This window comes from Mytilus galloprovincialis, chromosome 3 (genome assembly GCF_965363235.1).
Source record: "Mytilus galloprovincialis chromosome 3, xbMytGall1.hap1.1, whole genome shotgun sequence".
NCBI classification, from domain to species: Eukaryota; Metazoa; Mollusca; class Bivalvia; order Mytilida; family Mytilidae; genus Mytilus; species Mytilus galloprovincialis.
In genome coordinates, this window is record NC_134840.1 from 50,155,826 (window position 1) to 50,178,280 (window position 22,455).

The 22,455-nt window shown below is 31.8% G+C and overlaps 1 protein-coding gene across 4 annotated transcripts; it reads left to right on the top strand.

The window, feature by feature from the left end:
- Positions 1-2,555: 2,555 nt before the first annotated feature.
- On the top strand, positions 2,556-22,118 carry LOC143068227 (ciliated left-right organizer metallopeptidase-like). 4 transcript variants are annotated; one of them, XM_076242121.1, is made up of 16 exons: positions 2,560-2,613; positions 6,153-6,485; positions 6,903-6,981; positions 7,547-7,601; positions 8,112-8,264; positions 8,628-8,747; positions 9,922-10,000; positions 11,182-11,333; positions 11,560-11,631; positions 12,017-12,119; positions 13,331-13,394; positions 18,256-18,349; positions 20,108-20,203; positions 20,664-20,783; positions 21,376-21,487; positions 21,966-22,118. In XM_076242121.1, the coding sequence occupies exons 2-16, from the start codon at positions 6,212-6,214 to the stop codon at positions 22,109-22,111; spliced, it is 1,719 nt and encodes a 572-aa protein (XP_076098236.1). In that variant the 5' UTR covers positions 2,560-2,613; positions 6,153-6,211; the 3' UTR covers positions 22,112-22,118. The 4 variants fall into 4 exon arrangements, with proteins under 4 accessions (XP_076098238.1, XP_076098236.1, XP_076098237.1 ...); XM_076242122.1 differs by having other exon boundaries at positions 2,606-2,795; XM_076242124.1 differs by lacking the exons at positions 2,560-2,613; positions 6,903-6,981 and adding an exon at positions 7,046-7,137 and having other exon boundaries at positions 6,360-6,485.
- The last annotated feature ends 337 nt before the right edge of the window (positions 22,119-22,455 follow it).

The following is a 22,455-nucleotide window of genomic DNA, read 5'->3' on the forward strand; positions in this document are numbered from 1 at the left end:
TCATCCTTATTGTTTGTCCATCTTTTGTCTCCTCTTGAAGGATTTAAAAAGCAAGACTTGTCCTTGGTATTCAGTTGTATGAGCATTAGTTCATCTGATTTTCATGAAGATTATTTGGCCCCACCCTGAAGTCATGGTCTTTTGTCATTTGGACTTTACTTTCAAATTATTAATCCCCTACTGAAAAAGTCAGAGGACTTTCGGTTTTAACTGAGTCCATCTGTATGTCAGTCCATACTTTTTTTTCTTTTTTCTCCTTGTCTTATATTGGATTAATATTTGGTATTTGGTATAGTTTTATCATGACCAAGTTTGAATTTTGTTCCTGTCTGATGATTTTGTGCAGTGTTACAGACCCTTCATTCAATTAATCAGACTTTTATTCTTCGTGCTTAAATATATTGATTTGTTATTTGTGATATAGTTTACACTAAGTTGGTTACAATTATGATTGTCTGTTCAGTTGGTATATATTGGAAAGATCCAATGTGTCTAAATCTATGCTATTGATTTGAAGGTTGAAAAGCACCCAAATGTCTAGCTACAGTATTATAATTTGTAACTGTTTTAATATGATCTATTATTTTATTATCCTGAATACTCTTGGTTGTCTGTGTCATTGGGTTGCTGTTTCTTTGACATACTGTACATGTATAGTCTCCAAATCACTTTTTTTCACACTTGTCCTTATATGTTAGACACTTTGTTTTATTCTAAATTCAAGGTCATAGACAATACAAATACTAAGTATACTTACTGTGTGTGGTCTCATTTTAATATCAATATATAGTTTGTTACTGCTAAACTTGATTTGATAATAATGCATTAAAAGGCTAATGGGAGTTATAAAACATCTTGGACAACACCAGCCACAAATGCTGGACATCTCAGGGAAAAAAACTTGAACAAAAATGTGGCACTCTGGGTTGGAGCATGCTTTGTGAGATCTCAATCGTCCCCTATACCTCTAGTGGGTCTCATTGGGATCTAAGCGTGACGCTGGATTGCTGATTTTTTGTAAGGGTGACATGTGAAAGTCAAATAATTATGCCGTGGAAACGGGAAATGATGTCTAGTGGGACATAGGAAATTACAAAAAATGAGAATTACTTATGTACATAGTGTAAAATCAGCTCAAAAGAAACATGATATTTATTAATGAACCATGAAGATGAGACCTAGGTCAGATGAACAAGCCACCCAGCTAGACAGACATGTACACTTTACAATCACTCAGAACACCAAATATAGTTGACCTATTGCTTATAGCAAAACCATGAAAACTAAACATTGATCAATGAACCATGAAAACTAAACATTGATCAATGAAACATGAAGGTTGAGGTCAGATGAGACCTGCAAGAGACAAATACACCTAACAAACTATCCATACTCAAATGTAGTGGCCCTATTGCTTGTATTATTTGGGAAATTGACTTGGGGAAACCCCAAAAACTTAACATTGTCCAAAGAACCATGACTAAGTTTAAGGTCAGTTGAAACTTGCTAAACAAACTTATGAGTATATAGGTACAATTTTGGATCATATTGGTTTATACAAGATCAAAGAAAACAATAATGTTTAAGCAGAGACATTATAGAAACTACCAAAGCCAAGTCAGTTTGGTGGGACAAAGTTTCAAATTTCATTAAATAATTGCTTCCCATATACAATGTAGTAACACAAGTAAATTGTTTCCATGTGTTTGCAGGTAAAATATAATAAATAAGTTTATACTACATGTCCTCTTGCATGATATATCAATGCTGGTCAAATTCAAATAAATCCTGCATGACTGTCAAAGAATTTTATTTAAATATGAATTTGAAGGAGATGTTTGATATATATGTCACAGATATATGTAGTATTCATACCTATGGTTTCTTATTAAAACAAAAAAATATATGTTCATCCAAAAAAATACAAAGTGAAGAGCTAATATAAAAGATTTAGAAATATGTCAGTGGTTATGCATGTAAAGGCAATGAACCTACAGGGGCTGTGGCAGATTTATTTAATGATATGGTAAATAGTACTGATGAAACAACCGGTTCTAATACCAATTAACTGTTTCGAAATTTATAAAACATCATCTAGGTGGGATATAAACTTCAAGGACTTTCTTAATTAGTCCTGAGACTAGATTAGTCCAAATAATTATATGTGAACTCTTGAAAGGCTATTTAATTTTTTTCTGTGAAGCTTACCTATGCCTTCCGAATTAGGAAGGCATCATAGAAAAATATTAAAATAGCCTTTCAAGATGTCATAATTAAAGTATAGAAATACCCTGATGTACATCTGTGACAGGCTAATATATATGTTAATTTGATTCCATAAGATTAGATTGGCCCAAACAAGATAATATAAAGCAGACTAATGGCTTATTTAAGAACCCTTTATTTTATTTTATTTTTTTCAAGAGTTATCAACGCAGTTTTCTTTTGAATTGAAGTGTAGTGTTATTGTTGTCATTTCAAATATGAACATGTGCATTTGTTTACTATTTAGCCTACATTTAATAAAACCACTTGCCATTGGATAATCTGCCCAGGCGCCCAATCAAAACGCTTCTTAGAAACACTACAAAAAATGGCTGCGCCCAGTAATTGGTACGATAATCACTTTTTGATTTCCAGACGATTAAATTAATCGTCTTTGATTTATCCATAAAATAAGAAAAAGTTTATCTCAATATATTTCAATGAAAGGTTTTACGATCTAAGTATAATCAAATTAATCAGCTGCTTCAATTTAAACACCAAACAGTGGCAGGACAGTCAACCTTATGACGGTGGTCACTTAGTCATACATAGAAGAAGTAGAAGTAAAAAACATTGTAAATTCAGTGACTGCGAAACAATTTATCACAGGCACTTGTTTTCATCCATGGGAAGACCCACTATCAACATATATTTACCTTCTCGTAGATCTGGATACTCCTGTGAGACCCAACTTGCCATTACAAATCCATGATATGCTACAATCATACGATAAAGGAAACTAAGTAGATATTGCGATTCTGGATTTTTCAAAAGCGTTTGACACAGTACCTCATGATAGACTCTTGCACAAAATAAACCAATATGGAATTAGAGGAAATATCCACAAATGGCTAACTTCATTCCTAACCGAAAGAAAAATGCGAGTCCAACTTGATGGAGAAAACTCAAGAAATGCTTCAGTTGAATCCGGAGTCCCCCAAGGAACGGTACTAGGACCCATCCTCTTCCTGTGTCACATAAATGATCTCCCAGAGGCAGTAAACTCATCAGTCCGACTATTTGCAGACGACTGTCTGCTGTACCGGGAAATTAAAAACCAAAATGACCATAACAAACTACAAGAGGATCTGAAATCACTAGAAAAATGGGCCGACGACTGGGGTATGCGCTTCAACGCCAAAAAATGTTATATGCTTAGTCTGAAAAGTAAAAGTCAGCGATTTTACAACCTTAACAACCACACGCTTGAACAAGTGTCATCCAACCCATACCTAGGACTCCAAATACAAGAAGATCTTAAATGGAAAGAACAAATAACAAATACATGTAACAAAGCCAGTTCTACCCTAGGCTTCCTTAGAAGGAACCTACAACACTGTCCTATGGAATGCCGTAAAACAGCATATATAGCTCTCATACGATCAATTATGGAGTATGGATCAATTATTTGGGACCCATATACCCAAAAAGACATTGACAAACTAGAATCCATACAAAAGAGAGGTGCTAGATTCATTACCAAAGACTACAAATCAAGAGAGGAAGGATGTATGACAAAAATGCTAAAAGAACTTCAGCTCCCGTCATTACAATCAAGACGCCAACAACAACGACTGATCTTCTTTTTCAAAGTGGTTGAGGGGAAGATACCAGCGCTTCCTCCCGACGATTTAATCAAATTTCACAGACCAAAGAGACAAATCAAAGCAACAACGTACAATAACTTTGTAACAAAAAACATTATAGACCACCAAGTCCGTAACAACAAACGTGCGGTAATAGTTCCAACCAGTAAGACAGAACAATTCAAGAACTCTATTTTTGTGCGCACTGCAATAAACTGGAACCATCTGGAAGACTCAGTAGTGTGCACCACTACTACCGAGGAGTTTAAATCAGCACTCCTCAGCAAGCGCGACTAATTGTGCGCAGACCAACCCGTCACATAATAGCCGAAAGGAATCTGTGACGTACCCATCCTAATTTCATAAGTGGGAAATACAGATACAGATACAGACAGAAAATCTTGAAGTTTACTTTTCATCCTCTTACGTTATTTTGCCCCAACCCATTATGTTATGAAACAAATCAATGACAAATCGCCCAACACCTAATAGCCCCATTTTTTTCACCAACTCTACTAGTCCAAATAATTATTACGTCTTGAAAGGCTATTATAATTTTTTTTATAATAGCCTTTCAAGACGTCATAATTATTTGGACTACAACTCTACCCACTTTTAAAAAAATCGCCCAAAATTGATTTAATTACCAAATCGCCCCACTTTTTAAAAAATTGGCTCACTTGTGAAATAAATTAAATTCCGTTAATATTACTACTGCCAACTCGCCCCACTTTATGGAAAACAGTAATATCTAGATTAATATATAATTATCATGTCTGCCAACTCGCCCCACTTAAATGAAAACCAATCTACACAGAATACATGAAAAGTGAAAATTTTAATTATTATTATTGACTAGAAATGGGCACATTAAAAAGGGTAAAATTCCATTGAAAATAGGTTGGTTAACTTGCCCCACTTATGAAAAGGTTAAAATCCCACTGAAATAAGGTCTGACACCTAGCCTCACTCATGACAAATAAATAAACCAAGATGAATTTAGTAATGCCAACTCGCCCCACTTATGGAAAAAGATGCTATCCCGTTGTATATGTTCCTGCCACTTATAAAATCAATACCTATGAAAACCTTAGAGAAACATCTTTTTTTATTCTTTCTTGTTATTCTTTTCGTTTAAATAAAGCAGTAAGACTTGGGGCGATTTGTCCTGCTTCGGCTTCCTTATGAAACATATACACAATGCTTCTTACCAAAAGCACTGTGGTCAAATTTTGGTTATGTCGCTTTTTCCATTCTTGATACAATAAACTCATCATAGACACCAGGATTAAATTTAGTATATACACCAGACGTGTGTTTCTTCTACAAAAGACTCATCAGTGACGCTTGAATCCAGAAAAGTTAAAAAGGCCAAATAAAGTACGAAGTGGACGAGCATTGAGAACAAAAATTCCTATAAGTTTTGCCAAAAAAAGCTAAGGTTATCTATGCCTGAGGTAGAAAAGCCTTAGTATTTCAAAAAATTCAAGTTTGAGTTATGTGCCTTTACAATGGTTTCTGCAAACCGATTTTCTCAGCAAAGGGTGGTCGTTTAAGAAAAGTAAAAATGAGTATGTATCTTAGGTGGACTTCGGCTGTTTTCTACTCTATGGCCAAATTGTTGTCACTTTGACTCATTTCTCATTTCCATTCTCAATTTTATTATGTTTCGGAATATATTTTCAAATTATTAAAAGATTGTATATGTTGTATAGTCATGATAGTGATTTATTGTGTTTGTACAGGCAGGATTGGAATATTAATGTTATGAATGTACAATGTATGGTGCTATAATTTTAGCTTGTTTTAAAAGTGAAACCGTGGTACATGTAATTTTCAAATGGTGCTACAGTGTATCTGAAAAATGATATTGAGAACACTTCTGGTTGTTTCAACTTGATTCACAAAAACAGGTTCAGTTAAATCAGATTTTACCATTTGAAAATTCAACATGCTCTGACACAGGTAAATGGGCTAATGCCTGAAGTTGCAGACTGATTGTTATTATATAAAAATGCATTATATGTGCATTTCATATATAAAATTAAAAGATATGAAAAGAAGATGTTATTGTAGTATGATTGCCAATGAGAACTTCTATGTTATTTAGGTCTCAGCTGGTGGAAAGTTGTCTCATTGGTATTCATGCATGCATCACATCTTCTTTTCTTTTTTTTTGTATATACATGATATATACCATGATGGTGTGATGCATTTCTATGTTAATTGCTCTGCAGCTTCTTGTTGACCTAGTTCTTAAAGTTATTATCAGTGAACAATAATCTTGATTTTAATTTCCAGATCAACAGATAACATAATAGATTGGAAAATCTTTAAGATGATACAACTATCCAACTACAATGGACTCATTACTAGTGATAACAATGGCATTGATTATTGTACAGTCATACAAAGAAAACAACCATTTAACTGTTGCGGAAAGAAGTCCTGGTATACAAAGACAGACACTAAGCTATGTAGTCAGTAATGTAATGAATAAAAATATAACATATCAGCCTATAAGAATTCAAGTGGTATACAGAGATATGTATTTTGAACTGAGTGTTGAAGAAAGAGAGAGAATGATTGGTGCAGTTTTCAAGGCAGTGGAGAAAATATCACAGTTACTATCTGGTAAGATAATTGGGGTTTATAAATTATCATAATAATTATAAAAAATATACTGTAGTTCAATTGTAAAATAATTTTCTATTTTAATACTGAAATCTAGACATTTGGAATCTACAAACTTGTAGTTGTACAGATTGTACATGATAGAATTTGGGCATTTTCACTAGAAACAGACCCTGTGAAGATATGCTGTGAACTAAAAAAAAAGGGACTGTGATGCATTCTATAAAACATCTTATATGTCTTTGGTTTTGTGAATCAAGTTAATATTACAACTTCTTTTTGTTTTTTTGTTTTTAATATTATATGCAGTGAAGTAGTGAAAAACAAATATATTTACTGCAGGTTTAATGTATCTTCTAAAGCTATTGAAACTTTCATTTAAATGAAATAATTATACATTTTGTGTTAATGTTATAGTTTTTCCAGTTCAGAAGCCTGTTCTGTTAAAAAGAAGTGGGTGTCATAAGGAATGGACCACAGGACCCAATAAAGGAAGGTATATATATCAGTTTTAATGTTGACTGATTACTACAGCTGACTTTTATGTCATTATTAAGGAGGTCTCAGTGGCTGGGTGGTCTAAGTAGTGCAACTACTACAGTATATCAATAGCCTGTCAACACGGAAGTTGTCAGTTTTAATCTCTCACATGGTAGGTGGTGCGCTTCACTCATATCTTTATTGACAAGGATTCCTCCATCAACAAAAACTGAAATAGCACAATAGTATTGAAAGTGATGTAAAACACCCATCAGTCAACTTTATTTCATTAGTATAAATAAATACAAATATAGCATGGATATGTGAGATATTACTGCTACTATTAGAATCAACCTACCTTTTCAATTGTTTCCTGTTGGTTGTATTACAAATTACATATAATTGAATTAGTTACAATTTAATTTGAATTATTTTACACATTTAAAATTGAGAATGGAAATGGGGAATGTGTCAAAGAGACAACAGCCGGACCAAAGAGCAGATTCACATTTGTTTGCATAAAAAGGTTATAATAATTGTCACATAAATAATAAATTTTTATGTAATTCTTTTTTTTTCAGATGCAAGTCCATTAAAAGAAATTATCAAAGTGAACTATGTATGGATACATTCAAAGTGAGTTTTCCTCCTGTTATATTCAGAATAAAAAATATAAACTTTCTTATATTTTATTTCCTGTACTCTAAAACTTTTTTAATGCCAGAGTTGTAGTGGAGGAGGAACTAAGTCTGTCTGTCTGTACGTTCCAAAATTGGTTTGTCTCAAACAAATTTTATGAAACTATACATAATGTTTTTACCACACACAGATCACATATGAATTTTGATGGTGTCATATTTACCATTCTAGAGTTATGCCCCTTTACAAATGGAAAAATTGCTGAATTTTTTTTTCTGTTCTCTTACTCAAATTTGCCTCAACAAAATGCTGTGAAACTTGTACACAATGCAAGTTTGGGTAGCGTCACTTCTACGGTTCTTGAGTTATGTCCCTTTATAAAGTTATATGCATGCAGGGGCATTATCAGTGTCCCATGGACACATTCCCCATTTATTTTCATGTTGTTAGACTAGAATAATATGATACATATGAACATTGACTTATTTGTATGCTATAACTTTTTAGATTCCAGATGACCATTTAGATGGTTTATATGTATGGAATGAGTTAGACCCAGATCCCATCAGAGTAGTTTATTCTCAAGGAGCTGGTGTCAAAAGTACAGATTTTATATTACATGTAGATTCAGTTACAACAGATGTTTGTGGATTTGATAGTGTATGTTTGTAGTTTAACCATTGCATGCTAATCAACAACTAACCCATATTGCATAACAGGTAACTATTAAATTTACAAGAATAATTTTAAAAGTCTTGATATCCTAGGATTTTATAAAAAAAAAAATATGTTAGATAATCTTTTCAAGAAAGTAGAATATAGAAATTTTCATTATCTGCTATATCTTTAAAATGGTATTTATTTAATCATATAGTTTAACTTCTAATATAACTTATTATTATATAAGGGTAAAGTATAAAGACAAGTTATAAACAGCTTTGTAATGCTAAAAACCTTTGACTGACAGTCTTTCTTGCTTGTGGTTAGTACCACAAAAACCTGCTTACAATTCATTTTCCATAGGTGAACAAAGTATTATCCTATTCCAAAGTATGCCATGTGGACCAGTATGATAGACCAATATCTGGATGTATTAATGTTTGTCCTCATTCAGTCAATAACAGTCCAGAAAAATTGTATAAGGTTTGTAAAGAATATTTTATTGATTTTCTGTTTATGAAGTGTTTAAACCGATACTTATATATTATGTTTTGAAGGTAAATCTTGGTGAAGAAATTGATAAATTTAAAGCTGTTAATGCTATCACAGTTTGGTTTTAAATGTAAACTGTAATCCTTAGTTTGTATCCTGGCCAACTGAGGAAATTGTAAACAGGAAATTTTGGGAAGAAAAAAAGTTTTTAGTAAATAGAAATTTAATTTAGAGTCATGGTATGTACAAATAAACATAGTAAACATGAACTCTGTAGATAGATAAGCAACATGCATAAATCAAAGCAAGCTAGTTTAAAAAAAATATTTTTGCCTTAGCTGTCAAAAAGAGACAAAAAGCACTATCAAATAATTGAAATAAAACCAAACAATAAACAGAACACTGTTCCCATAATTTCATATTGCCAACTTTGAAACCTGAACACAGGGACTAAACTTAACTGTCCAGGAGCCAGTGTAGATCAAATTCATTATTCAATAAGTTTTTATTGAAGATTGGATATCAAACTAGATATTGGGATATTTATTTACAAGATTATGCCTTTCATATTTTCATTTAATATTTTGTAAATAGCGATTACGGGACAAGTTACCGTCTTATACAGACTTGTCATGACTCCCAGGACAACTGGAAAACATTCCTTTCATGATGCTTATTGAACAGTTAAGAAGAAAACACTAAACAATCATGAAATAATCGTAGAAGATTTAACAGAGTTAAGAACACGTGCTGAGAGAAGGAGATATATGCCATATCGTGACTTCGTATTGAAAACATAGTTGTCCAACTGGGTTTTAATTATTAAAATGAACCTGCTGGTTTTCGGAAATACTCTCTTTTTTACTATCATGCTTTGTTAAGACAAGCAGGTTTCCTTTTGGGAACAGTTTTCGTTAATATTGCGAGGGAAACAGTAGAAATGGGATTCACTTCAAAATATTTTACAGTCGCCAGCTGGGCGATCAGGATGATTTAATATATTCGCCCAGCCGAAAATCTGTGTGACTGGGGCCATGGCGACTGGGCGAGCGTTAAGTTTAGTCCCTGTGAACAGAATGTTTGTAAATTAGGTTTGTACCACTTATATCATGTATATTCACTTATCCATATTATATATATCATAATTATGATTGTTCTTTTGTAGACATTGTTACATGAGCTATTCCATACACTAGGATTTTCAAAAACTCATTTTCAATATTTTAAGAAGTGTCAGATTAAAGGTAAGTCACTAGGACCTTAAATAATATAGACAAATAGCTTTATGGCACTGTTAGTGCTTGAATTAATGTTTTCCTTATCAAATTTTTACCAGATTTATGCATATTCTTTTGCAGAATGAAATCTAAATCCTTTCCAAGTGAGTCCTGTTTATGATTTATAGGAGTTGTACCCTTATTACTTTGTTAATTGTAATCATTGCCTTGTAAACACTTGATTTAATTGTCCATTTCAGCAGCAAATAGGCTAAGCTTTAAAATGTAAAATGAAAATTAAAAAAAAAAAGTCACGGTAATTGGTGATGACATTCGAATGCTAACCTCATCTTATATTAGAAATGAAATACAGTGATATAGCAGCCTTTAAATTATTAATTGACAGAAATTATTATGGATATACATATAGACTACCAAAGCAATTATTATTTGTACTTATTGATTAAACATGTTGGCAAGAAGCACTACAGAACTTGTATCACATTTAGTGATCTAACACACTGACGTAAAGTTTTTGGGTCTATACACACATGTATCTAGTTAATAAGTATCATTATGTATTCTAGATTGGAATATCTGATATTTATAGATTATCGTTGATCATCTCACAAGATTGATTATTTCGCTTGAGCCGGCCGGCGGCGAAATCGAGAAAAGCAATTGAGTCAATTTCATGTCAATTTCATTAGCAATGCCATGTGTCTCCTTAGTTTCTAGCGATAATTTTCCATCTCAAGCAAGTAGCATGATATGAAAAATTATCACAAAAAAAGATCAAAGGAAAAATGCACAAAATAGCGATAATGCACCTCATTTATTATGTTTTTACACTTTTATCAAAAACACATCAGATTAAAAGTTTATAAGCTATTGTGAAACAACTTATTTTTTATAAATTACATGTTATAGTCAGCATTCTTCCAACTAAAGACCATATTTTTTCAGGAAGTAAACAAGTTGGGAAAAAAATGTTTTCTAAAAGGGCAATATAGTCAGAATATATACCAGGTATTACCGTAATGTTAATCTTGTATCCCTTTCTTAATTATCCTATTAGCCGCATCTAATTGATGATTTCATAGATGCTTTAGCTCTTTCCCAAGGAACCCAATTGATACTGACAGTCATGAGAAGACTAGTTATAAAAGTGATACTAAACCCCAGTATGTTTCTCTGATATTTTACAGATAGAAATCTTGATTGCCACCCTCTAGTTTTGACCATTGTTGAAGAAGTCAATGGATTAGTTCGTATGGTTACACCAGCAGTTTTAAGAGAAACACAAAATCATTTTGGATGTACAACTGAGACTAAATATGGTGCTCCCTTGGAAGGAAAGGTAATTAAAAGATTTTAATTAATAATTGTTTTGTTAAAATCAGTTAATTAAAAAAATACATAGATGAAATTTATGTGGGTTCTTTAAAAAAAATATATCCACTTATAGTGTATTATTACATGACTACACAAAGAATTCTGCCAAAAATATTAAAAAATGAATGTTTAAAGTGTAATCAGTGATTTACATTATATTTATTTAGACATGATGTTGTTGTTTTTTGTAGTTTAACAACTTTACCTCACATTGGGATGGAGTGTTAATGTATGGATCTATTATGACACCTGATATGGGAATGGTATGTATATAAAAGAAGAACATATTATTTTAGTTTTGCCTTGCATGACAAAAAGGGTTGCTTGATTCTCAGGTGTCATATACTTTCTTGCCTGCTTTAGTTTATCCTTTTAAACTTTGTATTTTTAAAGCAAACAGAATAGTTGCAATGAAACAGATTTTAACTTAAAATACAGACTGATGTTTTAAAAATGACAACGCTCAAGAAATTTTTCCACAATTATTATGAATTTAAACTTTCTAAATTTTTAATCCACTATTTAGGTGTAAGAGTTACATTGATTTATTGTACTTGTAAATGCAATTCTACACGTTTAAAATTTTTAAAATGACGTGAGGGAACATCCATCTACAGACCTCTCACAGTAAGTTGTTGTAACTTTCAGCCACATGTGACATTCATAGACAGAATAACTTTGGCTGTATTTGAGGACAGTGGCTGGTACAAAGTAGACTACAGATCTGCAGATGTTTATGTCTGGGGAAAAAGTAAGAACATTTTAAATAGCAGTATTTAATTGACATATAATATATTTTTGATTTGTTCCTGATTTTTTTCTCAATCTATTTCTAAACGTATATTTATTGTTCAACTTGTGTGGTAACCTATACATGTGTGGTATACATTAGTAAGGCAGCAATCCAACAACAACATCAATCCAAAAAGAAATAAATATGTGAAAAAGTATAAGTAAACAAGAATGTGTCCCAAGTACACAGATTCCCCATTCGCACTATCATTTTCTATGTTCAGTGGACCGTGAAAATGGGATAAAATCTCTAATTTGGCATTAAAATTAGAAAGATCATATCATAGGGAACATGTTAACTGAGTTTCAAGTTGATAGAACTTCAACTTCATCAAAAACTACCTCGACCAAAAACTTGAACCAAAACTTTAACCTGAAACGGGATGAACGGATGAACAGAAGGAGGAAAGGACGAATGAATGAACAGATGAACGAACGAATGGATGGTGGACACACAGACCAGAAAATATAATGCCCATAAATGGGGCATAATAAAAAAAGGAGATAATGAAAAAGCATGTCAAAGAAATAAAGACAACACCTGGCAGTAAATATAAGACAGTCAGCAAAACTTAATATTGTTAACAGGACACCAAAGAAGGGTATTACTCATTCATTGTTTATTTGTAAATACCAGTGTTTCCTGTTTAAATCTGTCAGAAACCCTAAAAATTAATATTTTTAAAGCCATATAATTGTTCTTGTTCTATTAGATAATCGAAAAACACTATTTTGAAAACTAAAATACAGTTAGAGCATAAAAAAAAATGCCTATACAGAACCATCTTATTGTAAGACATTATAATATATCAGTTTATGTCTGTAGAGTTAGTTAAATTTATCAATTTTGAATATTCATTTATGCATTTGATAATGCAAAGGACTGTGATAGACCAGTCTCAAGTTGTTTTTTTATGAATGAGTTGCACTAGTTGACTCCAAAGCAATCATTGTAAGTGATGTCATTGAGCAGTTTTTACTCCATTGTAATAAGTATTGTGACATAGGAAATGTACTTGAAAACTGTCTTTATATACAACCGCAAAAAATTGTGTGGTCGTATATTGGTATCACATTGGTGTTGTCCCAAGACATTTGGTTTCTGGACAATAACTTTAGTAAATGTAAAAAGAAATCTAATGATATTGATAATGTCATTTGTTATTTCAGATATGGGTTGTGTTGATAGATCTGAATTTTGTGCTAAATATGAAGATTACATCTGCAAAAATAAGTAAGAAGTTACTTTGTTATTATACCCCATGCCAAGAATACTCCATTGTAACGAAGTTGCAGAGGGTATAATGTTTTTGACCCTGCTAATGTTAAGTCAATGATATTTGGTATGCAAATGTATTGGCATTTGAAAGTATCATTTCCATGGAGATTATATAGCCCCACCCCTGATCATGGTTCATTGACTTTGAAACTTTTACATAGTTTACAAGTTAATGTTTGTGTTTAGGTTTGTTTAAAGATAATGACTTATAATAAGTCAATGGTATTGGGTATGCAGTTGTATTAGCATTGGCACATCTCATTCAATGGAGATTGTTTAGCCATGTACCTTCAGTCATGGTTCATCGACTTTGAATATTTGCATTACTTACATGTGAAAGTATTGCTACTTTAATTTCAACATTTGCATTACATGTATCAAAATTAAAAAAAGGCGTGACATATCTCTGTGATAACTGTTTATTTTATAGGAGTAATGCTCCTTTTAACTTATTTGCCTCAATATACTACTGCAACAGTTTGTCATCAAAATTTCTCTGAAACCTCTGTACAGAATTTCATGAAACTTTTTTGATAATACGGACATACTATGTAGATGTGCATATCGTCAGGAAATTATGATTCAATTTTTTTTTCATAAGAGTTTTTTTATATGTCCTCCACCAATAATATAAAACTGGCCATTTATATGACAAGGCCGTGAGTGTTGAAATTTTTTCATAAAAAGTTAGAATAGAATATTTAGATTACACCATATATAACTCTATTTCTGGCAGCAGTAGCCCATACTTAAGTTTATAATAAGTTATGTACATTTGCCACTTTAAGTTTTTTTAAATAAATTAGAATGAAATTCATAACAGTGTGGTCGACAGTAAAACGTTTATTAGTAATTGTACTGAAAAGTTTACCTATAACTTGTTTGTCGTGGGCGATGATTTTATGCTCACTCAGTCTATCGGAGGCCTTCAAGTGGGGATTTAAATAATCATTTGTTACACATTTTGATACATAAAATGAAACTTTCTTTTCACAAATCATTTAAGGAATTTATTTTAAATAATTGTTATACCATCACTTACAACAGTTTCACTTTTAAGAATATTAATGTCCAGAGCTGATATCAATAAATAATAATAATAAAAAAAAAAGTTTATTCATGGTAAAAAAAAAACCAAAAAAACTTTTAAGTTAAAGTCATAAGAAACCTCAAATTAAAAAAAATCATGCATATGTTTTTTATAACTAAATGGATAGTTTTCATTATACAACTTATGTACATATACTTTTTTCTGAGGAAAATTCTTTAATTTGTCCACATTTAGAAGAAGTTTACTTATTTTTAATTGCTTGCTTCCAGGAAGCAATTCACCGACATATTTTCCGTATGCATAGTGACCTGAGCGTAACCCTCCTCGTAAAAATCCGGTGATCGCAATACGCATGGGTCTGTCATTAAAATAAACAATTATCTGATTGTAAATGTTAAACACGTGCTCAATATCCATGCTTTTTGTTATGTGTTTACAATAAGGTGACAATCGGTAAACTTCGGCTTTAAAACACGACATTTAATGAGCAGCCATATTTTTAAAATCATAACAGACAGAGAGAAAAAAAATTGACGATTATACGATATATTTGCGTAAAAAATGACAAAATCGTGCTCAGAGTTCTAAGTTTATGATATATACATGCATTGGTTCAAGAATTGGATAAACATTATTTTTCACCACTCACTGGTTTCATATGACTTTAATGGGGACCCGCGTTATTTCAGAAAATATCTTATTGATTAAGAGAACAAAAACTTCTACGTTGTGATCATTAAGAGTGGCCTTCTATTTATTCAATGCTAACCATGTGGCCTTTGTTTTTTTTTATATACCATAAATCGATTCGTTCATTCAGATATTTGTCAGTTTGCCTTGGCTCTTCAAGTTCAACACACAACTTCTCACGAAATTGGTATTTTTCTTACAAAAATTACATCCATGTGATGTATTCTTTTCATGGAGAATGAATGTTGCACCTTATTTTATTTGTTATCTTTTTTTTGTGTGTATCATTGACGTATAAGACAACCTAAATCTTCTTTATTCAAATTTAAAACATACAAGATGCCAATTATGACACAAAATAACTAAATTAAACTTACAGCAGAAGAAAGATAATGAACATCGCTTTTATAGTCTTCTAAATATTGAAGACACAAAGTCAGTGGTCTTTTTAAAAATGATGTAAATTTATAAAGGAAACAACAAACAAAATAGTTCGAATATTTATATTGGAAAAATTAACGGTGTGTAAATCATAACAATTATTTTATTTCAATGAAAATCAAACTGTTGAATTTTTCCGCTGCGAGCAATTTTTAATTTTGGTTGCATTTTTAAAATCAATAAATCTTGTATTCTTGTTGGAAGCTGCACTGTGTAGTTTATACTCGTTTTTTTTTAATGCCACACAAATCCAACACAGACAAAAAAAATGGTAGGTTCAAGAAATAATTGATGCAAACTATACTTTATTGTAGTTTTAACATGGGTAGGCATTATATTCGTGATTATTTTTGCCGAGCGATATCGAAAAACTATTATAAAATGTGTCCTAGTTCAGTGAAAATGTACGTCATACTTATTTCCTAAACAAATAAATAAACAAACATTAATTAACATACAACACTACCAAAGGCCAGAGACTCCTTACTTGTATGATTTTGTAAAAAAATGCATCTTTTTAAAATAGTCGAAAACAAAATTGTCTGTCCAATGGAAAAGTCGAAGCCCAAAAAAGATAAACAGTGCATTATAGAAACTTTACATAGAAACTGGTTGCAAAAGTTGAAGATAAGATCTATTTTATAACTTGAGTATGGCCTAATACTATTAACCTGAAATAAATATATTTATTGCAATTCCCTTGATACGAAAGATCTACATGTTGCCTTGGGCTTTTTTTTTCTTTTTTTTTTTGCTCTTTGATTGGGTTTTTGTCTCAATGACAATTCAATTTTCATTCTTATCATAGATATAACTGCATGTTAAGATAAGAATTAACATGTAGTGTGATAGACAATCAGACACATTCTTTCCAGGGACCAACAGGCGTTATCAAGCTATAGGTCCCCGTATGGCCTTCGACCATTAGCAAAATACACACTTAATAGAATGAAAGCTCCAAGAGGTCTTGGCATGAAAAAAAACAAACATAAAAGATGAGCGAGAAAAAAAATAGGGAAATTGGAAAATGGTCCGCAACATTAATTTAGTCAACTCACTTAGTTGTAATTAAAGACCTGGCGAATTTTAGCCTTTTGCAATGGATGTGATGTATGTTTAAAAAAAAATCATGGTTTGTTTTGACATTTTTATAAATCAAGTCTTGGTTTTAAATTATTTTCAAGTTAGTTTTAAGTCATGAACAAATAATCACTCACAGAAAGACGTCAAATCCATCAACAAAAGAAAAAAATTAATAGACGACCGACAACGCACAGAATATCATGTATGTGTTCCGGACCATATGAGTATTTGGACCATACGCATATATCATGACCATAAGGGTATACTAATATGGTCCGACCGTACGCGAATGACGGGTATGGTCATGCGCGTATGGTCCAAATACTCATAAGGTCAGGAAACATATTTTATTTGCGATCACAAATGCACGAAGACGTCCATTTCTATGTAAATTGGGTCGATTTTTTTATATAGATAAGATGAATGCGTTTCTGTTGCCAAGTGTTTTTCACAAGTATAGTAGCAGTATAGCAGAACGGTTTAAGTTTCCTATATACACCAAATGATACATTTTGCCAATACAATAACGTACATTGTAAATGCATGCAAATTTCACAAGGGTTAATCCAAATAGCTTTCTTACTATCCAATAACTTTCAAGTACGAAAAAGACAGGGCAGAAGTATATTTTGTCTTTATGTTTCGTATTTGCACAACTTTTGAAAGTGGATTATGCATTCGTTCTAAAATAAAATTAGACCAGATAAAAGTTAAAAGATTACATAACTCGACAATCGCAATTGTTAAATCGCTTTGACATCCGAAAAACATGGCTTTGCGATATCTTATTATGAAAATTGATTGTCGAAACATAACAAAAACACAAGTAAAGGACGTTTAATTAATCAATATAAATCAAAACACAAATTCCTGATTAGTATTTCGAATTATTTTATGCAGGCGTTGAGAACCTTTGGTGACCCCACGGTTTAAATGTTTATATTAAGGACGTCGTGAACAATGGGCGTTATAGACGAAAGTTCACCTAATCTGTCCCAGTCATTGGGATATTAAAGTGCGCCAATCAATGTCCACAGCCACACTGTTATGAATTCGTTTCTATATACCTTTGCTATTTTAAGTTTTTAATAAATTATATACCTTGGCTACTTGAAATAATAAAATATCTCTTATTTGATTGCAATATTTGCTTTCTTGATTGCCATGTTACCTTGATAGTAAATCTTGTACACACTGAATTATAACTGTATATTCAGAAATGTTTGCAACGTTTTTATAAATGTGTATGATGCGATTTGGTGATTATCACAATAATAAGAACCTCACATTCTGATAACTGATACATATATCTGTATGCATATTTTCCGGAAATCACAATAACTAATATCCCATTTTTGTCCATGCTTCAAAATTTGCAATAATAAATATGCGCAATCATTTCTTAATTTGCAGTATACTTATTCTCCTTGAATACATCTTTTTAAGACATAATCATTTATGAGACATTTTCATCTCTAATGAAAAATACAACTAAAGGGATACAGTTTGCAATTGATGCACTAATCAGTGTTTTTATTTTAATATTTACAGCTCTGTTGTTGGATGTCACTATTTACATAAAGACAAAGGTTATTGTAAACAAGAGTCCAATTTATCATGTAGAATTTACCAACCACAACCAAAGGTTAGTTTATTTAAAGGTATTGTTTATAATTACAGTTAGACATTTTGACAAATTAGTTATGAAATTAAAAATATGGACACATCTTTTAAAAACTCTACTAATGTTACATTTTATTTATAGAAAAGGAAAATGGCAACCTAGATTCTTCAAAATTTGAAAGATTTATTAAAATTTTCTATTGATTTTTGTTGTTGAGCCTGCAACTTTTGTCGCAGAAAGCTTGACATAGGGATAGTGATCCAGTGGCGGCAGCCTTAGCTAACTTCTTAAAAGCTTTATATTTTAGAAGGTGGAAGACCTGGATGCTTCATACTTTGTATATAGATGCCTCATGTTAATAAGTTTCCTTTAGTTTTATGTCCATTGTCCTTGACCTCATTTTCATGGTTAGTGACTACTTATAAAAAAGTTAAGATTTTTTGAAATGTTTATATCTCTCTTAGTATGAGTAATAGGATAATATTTGGTATGTGTGTACCTTGCAAGTTCGTCATGCCCGTCATACAGTTTTCACTTGACCTCAATAAAATTGAGAATGGAAATGGGGACCTTATTTCATGGATCAGTGAACAAGGTTAAGTTTTGGTGGTAAAGTCCATATCTCAGATACTATAAGCAATAGATCTAGTATATTTGGTGTATGGAAGGACTGTAAGGAGTACATGTCCAACTGGTAGGTGTCATTTGACCTCGACCTCATTTTCATGGTTCAGTGGTTATAGTTAAGTTTTTGTGTTTTGATCTGTTTTTCTTATTTTGTATGCAATAGGTATACTAGTTTAACCCCGCCACATTTTTGCGCCTGTCCCAAGTCAGGAGCCTCTGGTCTTTGTTAGTCTTGTATTATTTTTAAGTTTAGTTTCTTGTGTATAATTTGGAGTTTAGTATGGCGTTCATTATCACTGAACTAGTATATATATTTATTTAGGGGCCAGCTGAAGGACGCCACCTGGTGCAGGAATTTCTCGCTGCATTGAAGACCTATTGGTGACCTTCTGCTGTTGTCTATTCTATGGTGAGGTTGTTGTCTCTTTGACACATTCCCCATTTCCATTCTCAGTTTTATATTTGGTGTATGGAATGATTGTAAGGTGTACATATCTAGCTGGCAGGTATCATCTGACCTTAACCTCATTTTCATGGTTCAGTGGTCAAAGTTAAGTTTTTGAGTTTTGGTCTTTTTTTCTAATACATTTACTATATGCAATTAGGTCAACTATATTTGGTGTATGGAAATATTTTATGATGAACTTGTCATTCTTGCAGGTTTTATTTGACCTTGACCTCATTTTCACGGTTCATTGCTTGGTGTAAAGTTTTTGTGTTTCGGTCTGTTTTTCTTGAACTTTTAAAAAAGCAATAGGTCAACTATAATTGTTGTATGGAAGAATTGTAAGCTGTACATGTCTGCCTGGCATTGTTCATCTGACTTTGACTTCATTTTCATGGTTCATTGGGCAATGTTTACTTTTCTTGGTTTCTTAAAAACTTTAAGCAATAGGTCAGCTATATTTAGTGTATTGAATGATTGTAAGGTGTACGTATATTTCTTGTTTTGTTTATATGACCTTGACCTCATTTTCTTGGATCATGTTAAGTTTATGAGATAGTTAGTTAAGCTTTTTTATTTAGAACTATCAACATAATACCAATGATAAGAAAAGAAAAGAAGGAGAGACATTTCAGGGTGTGCACTCTTGTTTGTATTTTATATTGTGGCAAATATTCAACTCTCAAATAAATATTCTTCTGTTAAAGGGAGAGTGTTTCAAACCAAGAGAACCAGACTTTGAAGAAGAGATATTTGGAGCTTCTAGTTTTTGCGTCATATCAAATTTAACTACAGATTATGTGGTAAGAATTTCATTTTTTTTTTTAAAGACCGCACAAAATGAATTACCCCTTGCTTGCTAGTTGGCTATATTTTGTTTAGTGCATACAACTGCAATAAGGTGACCATACATGATAACTTATCCTAACCTTTGTTGAAGTTCAGACAATTTATTAATATGTAATAATATTATATGCTCTTCTAGAGTCTAAGGCATGATGTTTTAAATAACATTGTACCAATATAGATATAAGAAGATGTGGTATGAGTGCCAATGAGACAACATATAGATTGATATGTTGAGAAGAAAGAATATTGTCTTATTTTTGCATGCTAAGGTGTACTGAGAACTTGGTCCACATTCAACTTCATGTACCTGTTATATATAACACACATGTACAGCCTTTTTTATTGTTCAGTTTGAACTCCCATGGATATAATGAATCTTTATAGACTATTTTCTACACAATTTATACCTGCTAGGAGAAGACTGCTATATTAACTGGTAGATGTTATCTACAAAAATGTTCCAGAAATAGAAATTTATTGGTCAAAGTTCATGGATCAGATTGGAATGATTGTCCATATGGGAAATTACTCAAAGTATGTATTTCAGATCTTAATATTTATGATTTTTGATATATCAGAAAAATCTTAAAACAACCAGATTTGCTCAATTCTATATTTTATTGTTCCTAATAGATATAGACTGGTAATGAAACTTTTATATTAACAAGTATTTTCATGGATTTTTTATCGTGGCACACATACCATTCATTAATTCTTTAAAGTTTATTTATTTTTCCAAAATATTAGTATGTGTCGCTACAATAAGGGCATACTATTTGGTGGTATGTGAAATTGTTTGTTGTTCTTCAGTCTGACTTTTTGTCCTATATCATTATTTATAATAATGGAAACTTCTTGGAATATTTGTTACCTAGTTGTTGCAGTTCACTGAATGTTGTTACAGGGACAACGCTAAACTAAACTAGTATGTGGTAGTTATTTAAAAAACTGTCACCATGCATTATTAATGAATAATGGTGAATCAATATACAGTTTCCCTTCTGTAACTGTGAGGTTAAATCTTTTCAAAATTAATGCAATGATATTGAATTTACATGGATGAACATTAGATTCAGCTTGCTGTCAAATGACATTGTTCTCAATAGCAATTTCTTATATTTTTCAGATACAAGGTTACAGAGGATATATCAAATGTCCAACTAGTAAAGATATCATGTGTCCAGAGCTCCCAGATGATACCACCATACCTGTTACAGAATCTTCTAATGTTATATACTGTAAGTGTTATAGAGCTATATAAAAATGTATAAAGAAAAGATAAAAATCAGTGCTATTCATAGAAGAAATTTTGTCACCAAGAACTTCTCTTGTATTTATAACCCATCATAATTCATGAAAAGAGATAACAGGAATTTTAGAATATTTGGATAGGACAACAAATGGAAGTTTTTGACGACCTTGACTGGCTATACAGCCCTAGCACGGTCAGTTGGATAAGACAACAAACATTTATGTTATTTATACTAACAAAGACTCACAACAATGCATAACACATTATCCAGATTACATAACAGGTACAGACTAACCATGTACATGTATGTGGGTTTAACCAACTTTTACATGCAAACTAGCTTCCTTTTTTTCCTATCTATTTAGATATGTTGCAAAAGTAAAATGTATATCTGAGAGCATATTACTTTCGTGCTGTATTATAATGTGTTAGAAATAATCAAAGATAATTATCTTATTTTTCAGATACGTCAACCAGTGCCAAAATTTCAAGTACAGACCATAATTCCATTGACAGTGTCTCATCAGGAACAAACGATTACTTGTCTGCTAATATTTCTCCAATTCTGTTAATATTTGTATATTTGATAGACCAATACACAGTAATTTAATATAGAATTAGTTTTAATAGTTGTTTACCAACAAAGTCGAAGGGGACTTAGGTTTGCACTCTGTCGGTCTGTCTGTCCTGTAAAACAGTTCTCCACTTTTTTTACATTATTATGTCTGCATCCAAAAAGTACAATATGACATAATATGTGATTTTAATTTTTGGTGAAGTCTCCATTAGTATAAGTTGTGTGTATTATTATGCAAACAATTCTTATGCCCCCACCATAACAGAGGAGCATTTTACCCTTGTCCATCTGTATGTCCAGATATTGGTTTCTGTTCTCTAACTTGAGTTTGCCTCAACTAAATGTTATGAAACTTATTACCTTAAAACACAGATCAA

Excerpts from the sequence above, each read along its gene's own strand:
- LOC143068227 (XM_076242121.1), top strand. The coding sequence starts at position 6,212 with ATGGACTCATTACTAGTGATAACAATGGCATTGATTATTGTACAGTCA. Across the intron at positions 10,001-11,181 it reads TAAGAAGTGTCAGATTAAAG|ATAGAAATCTTGATTGCCAC; the intron begins GTAAGTCACTAG and ends GATATTTTACAG. Across the intron at positions 13,395-18,255 it reads GATTACATCTGCAAAAATAA|CTCTGTTGTTGGATGTCACT; the intron begins GTAAGAAGTTAC and ends TAATATTTACAG.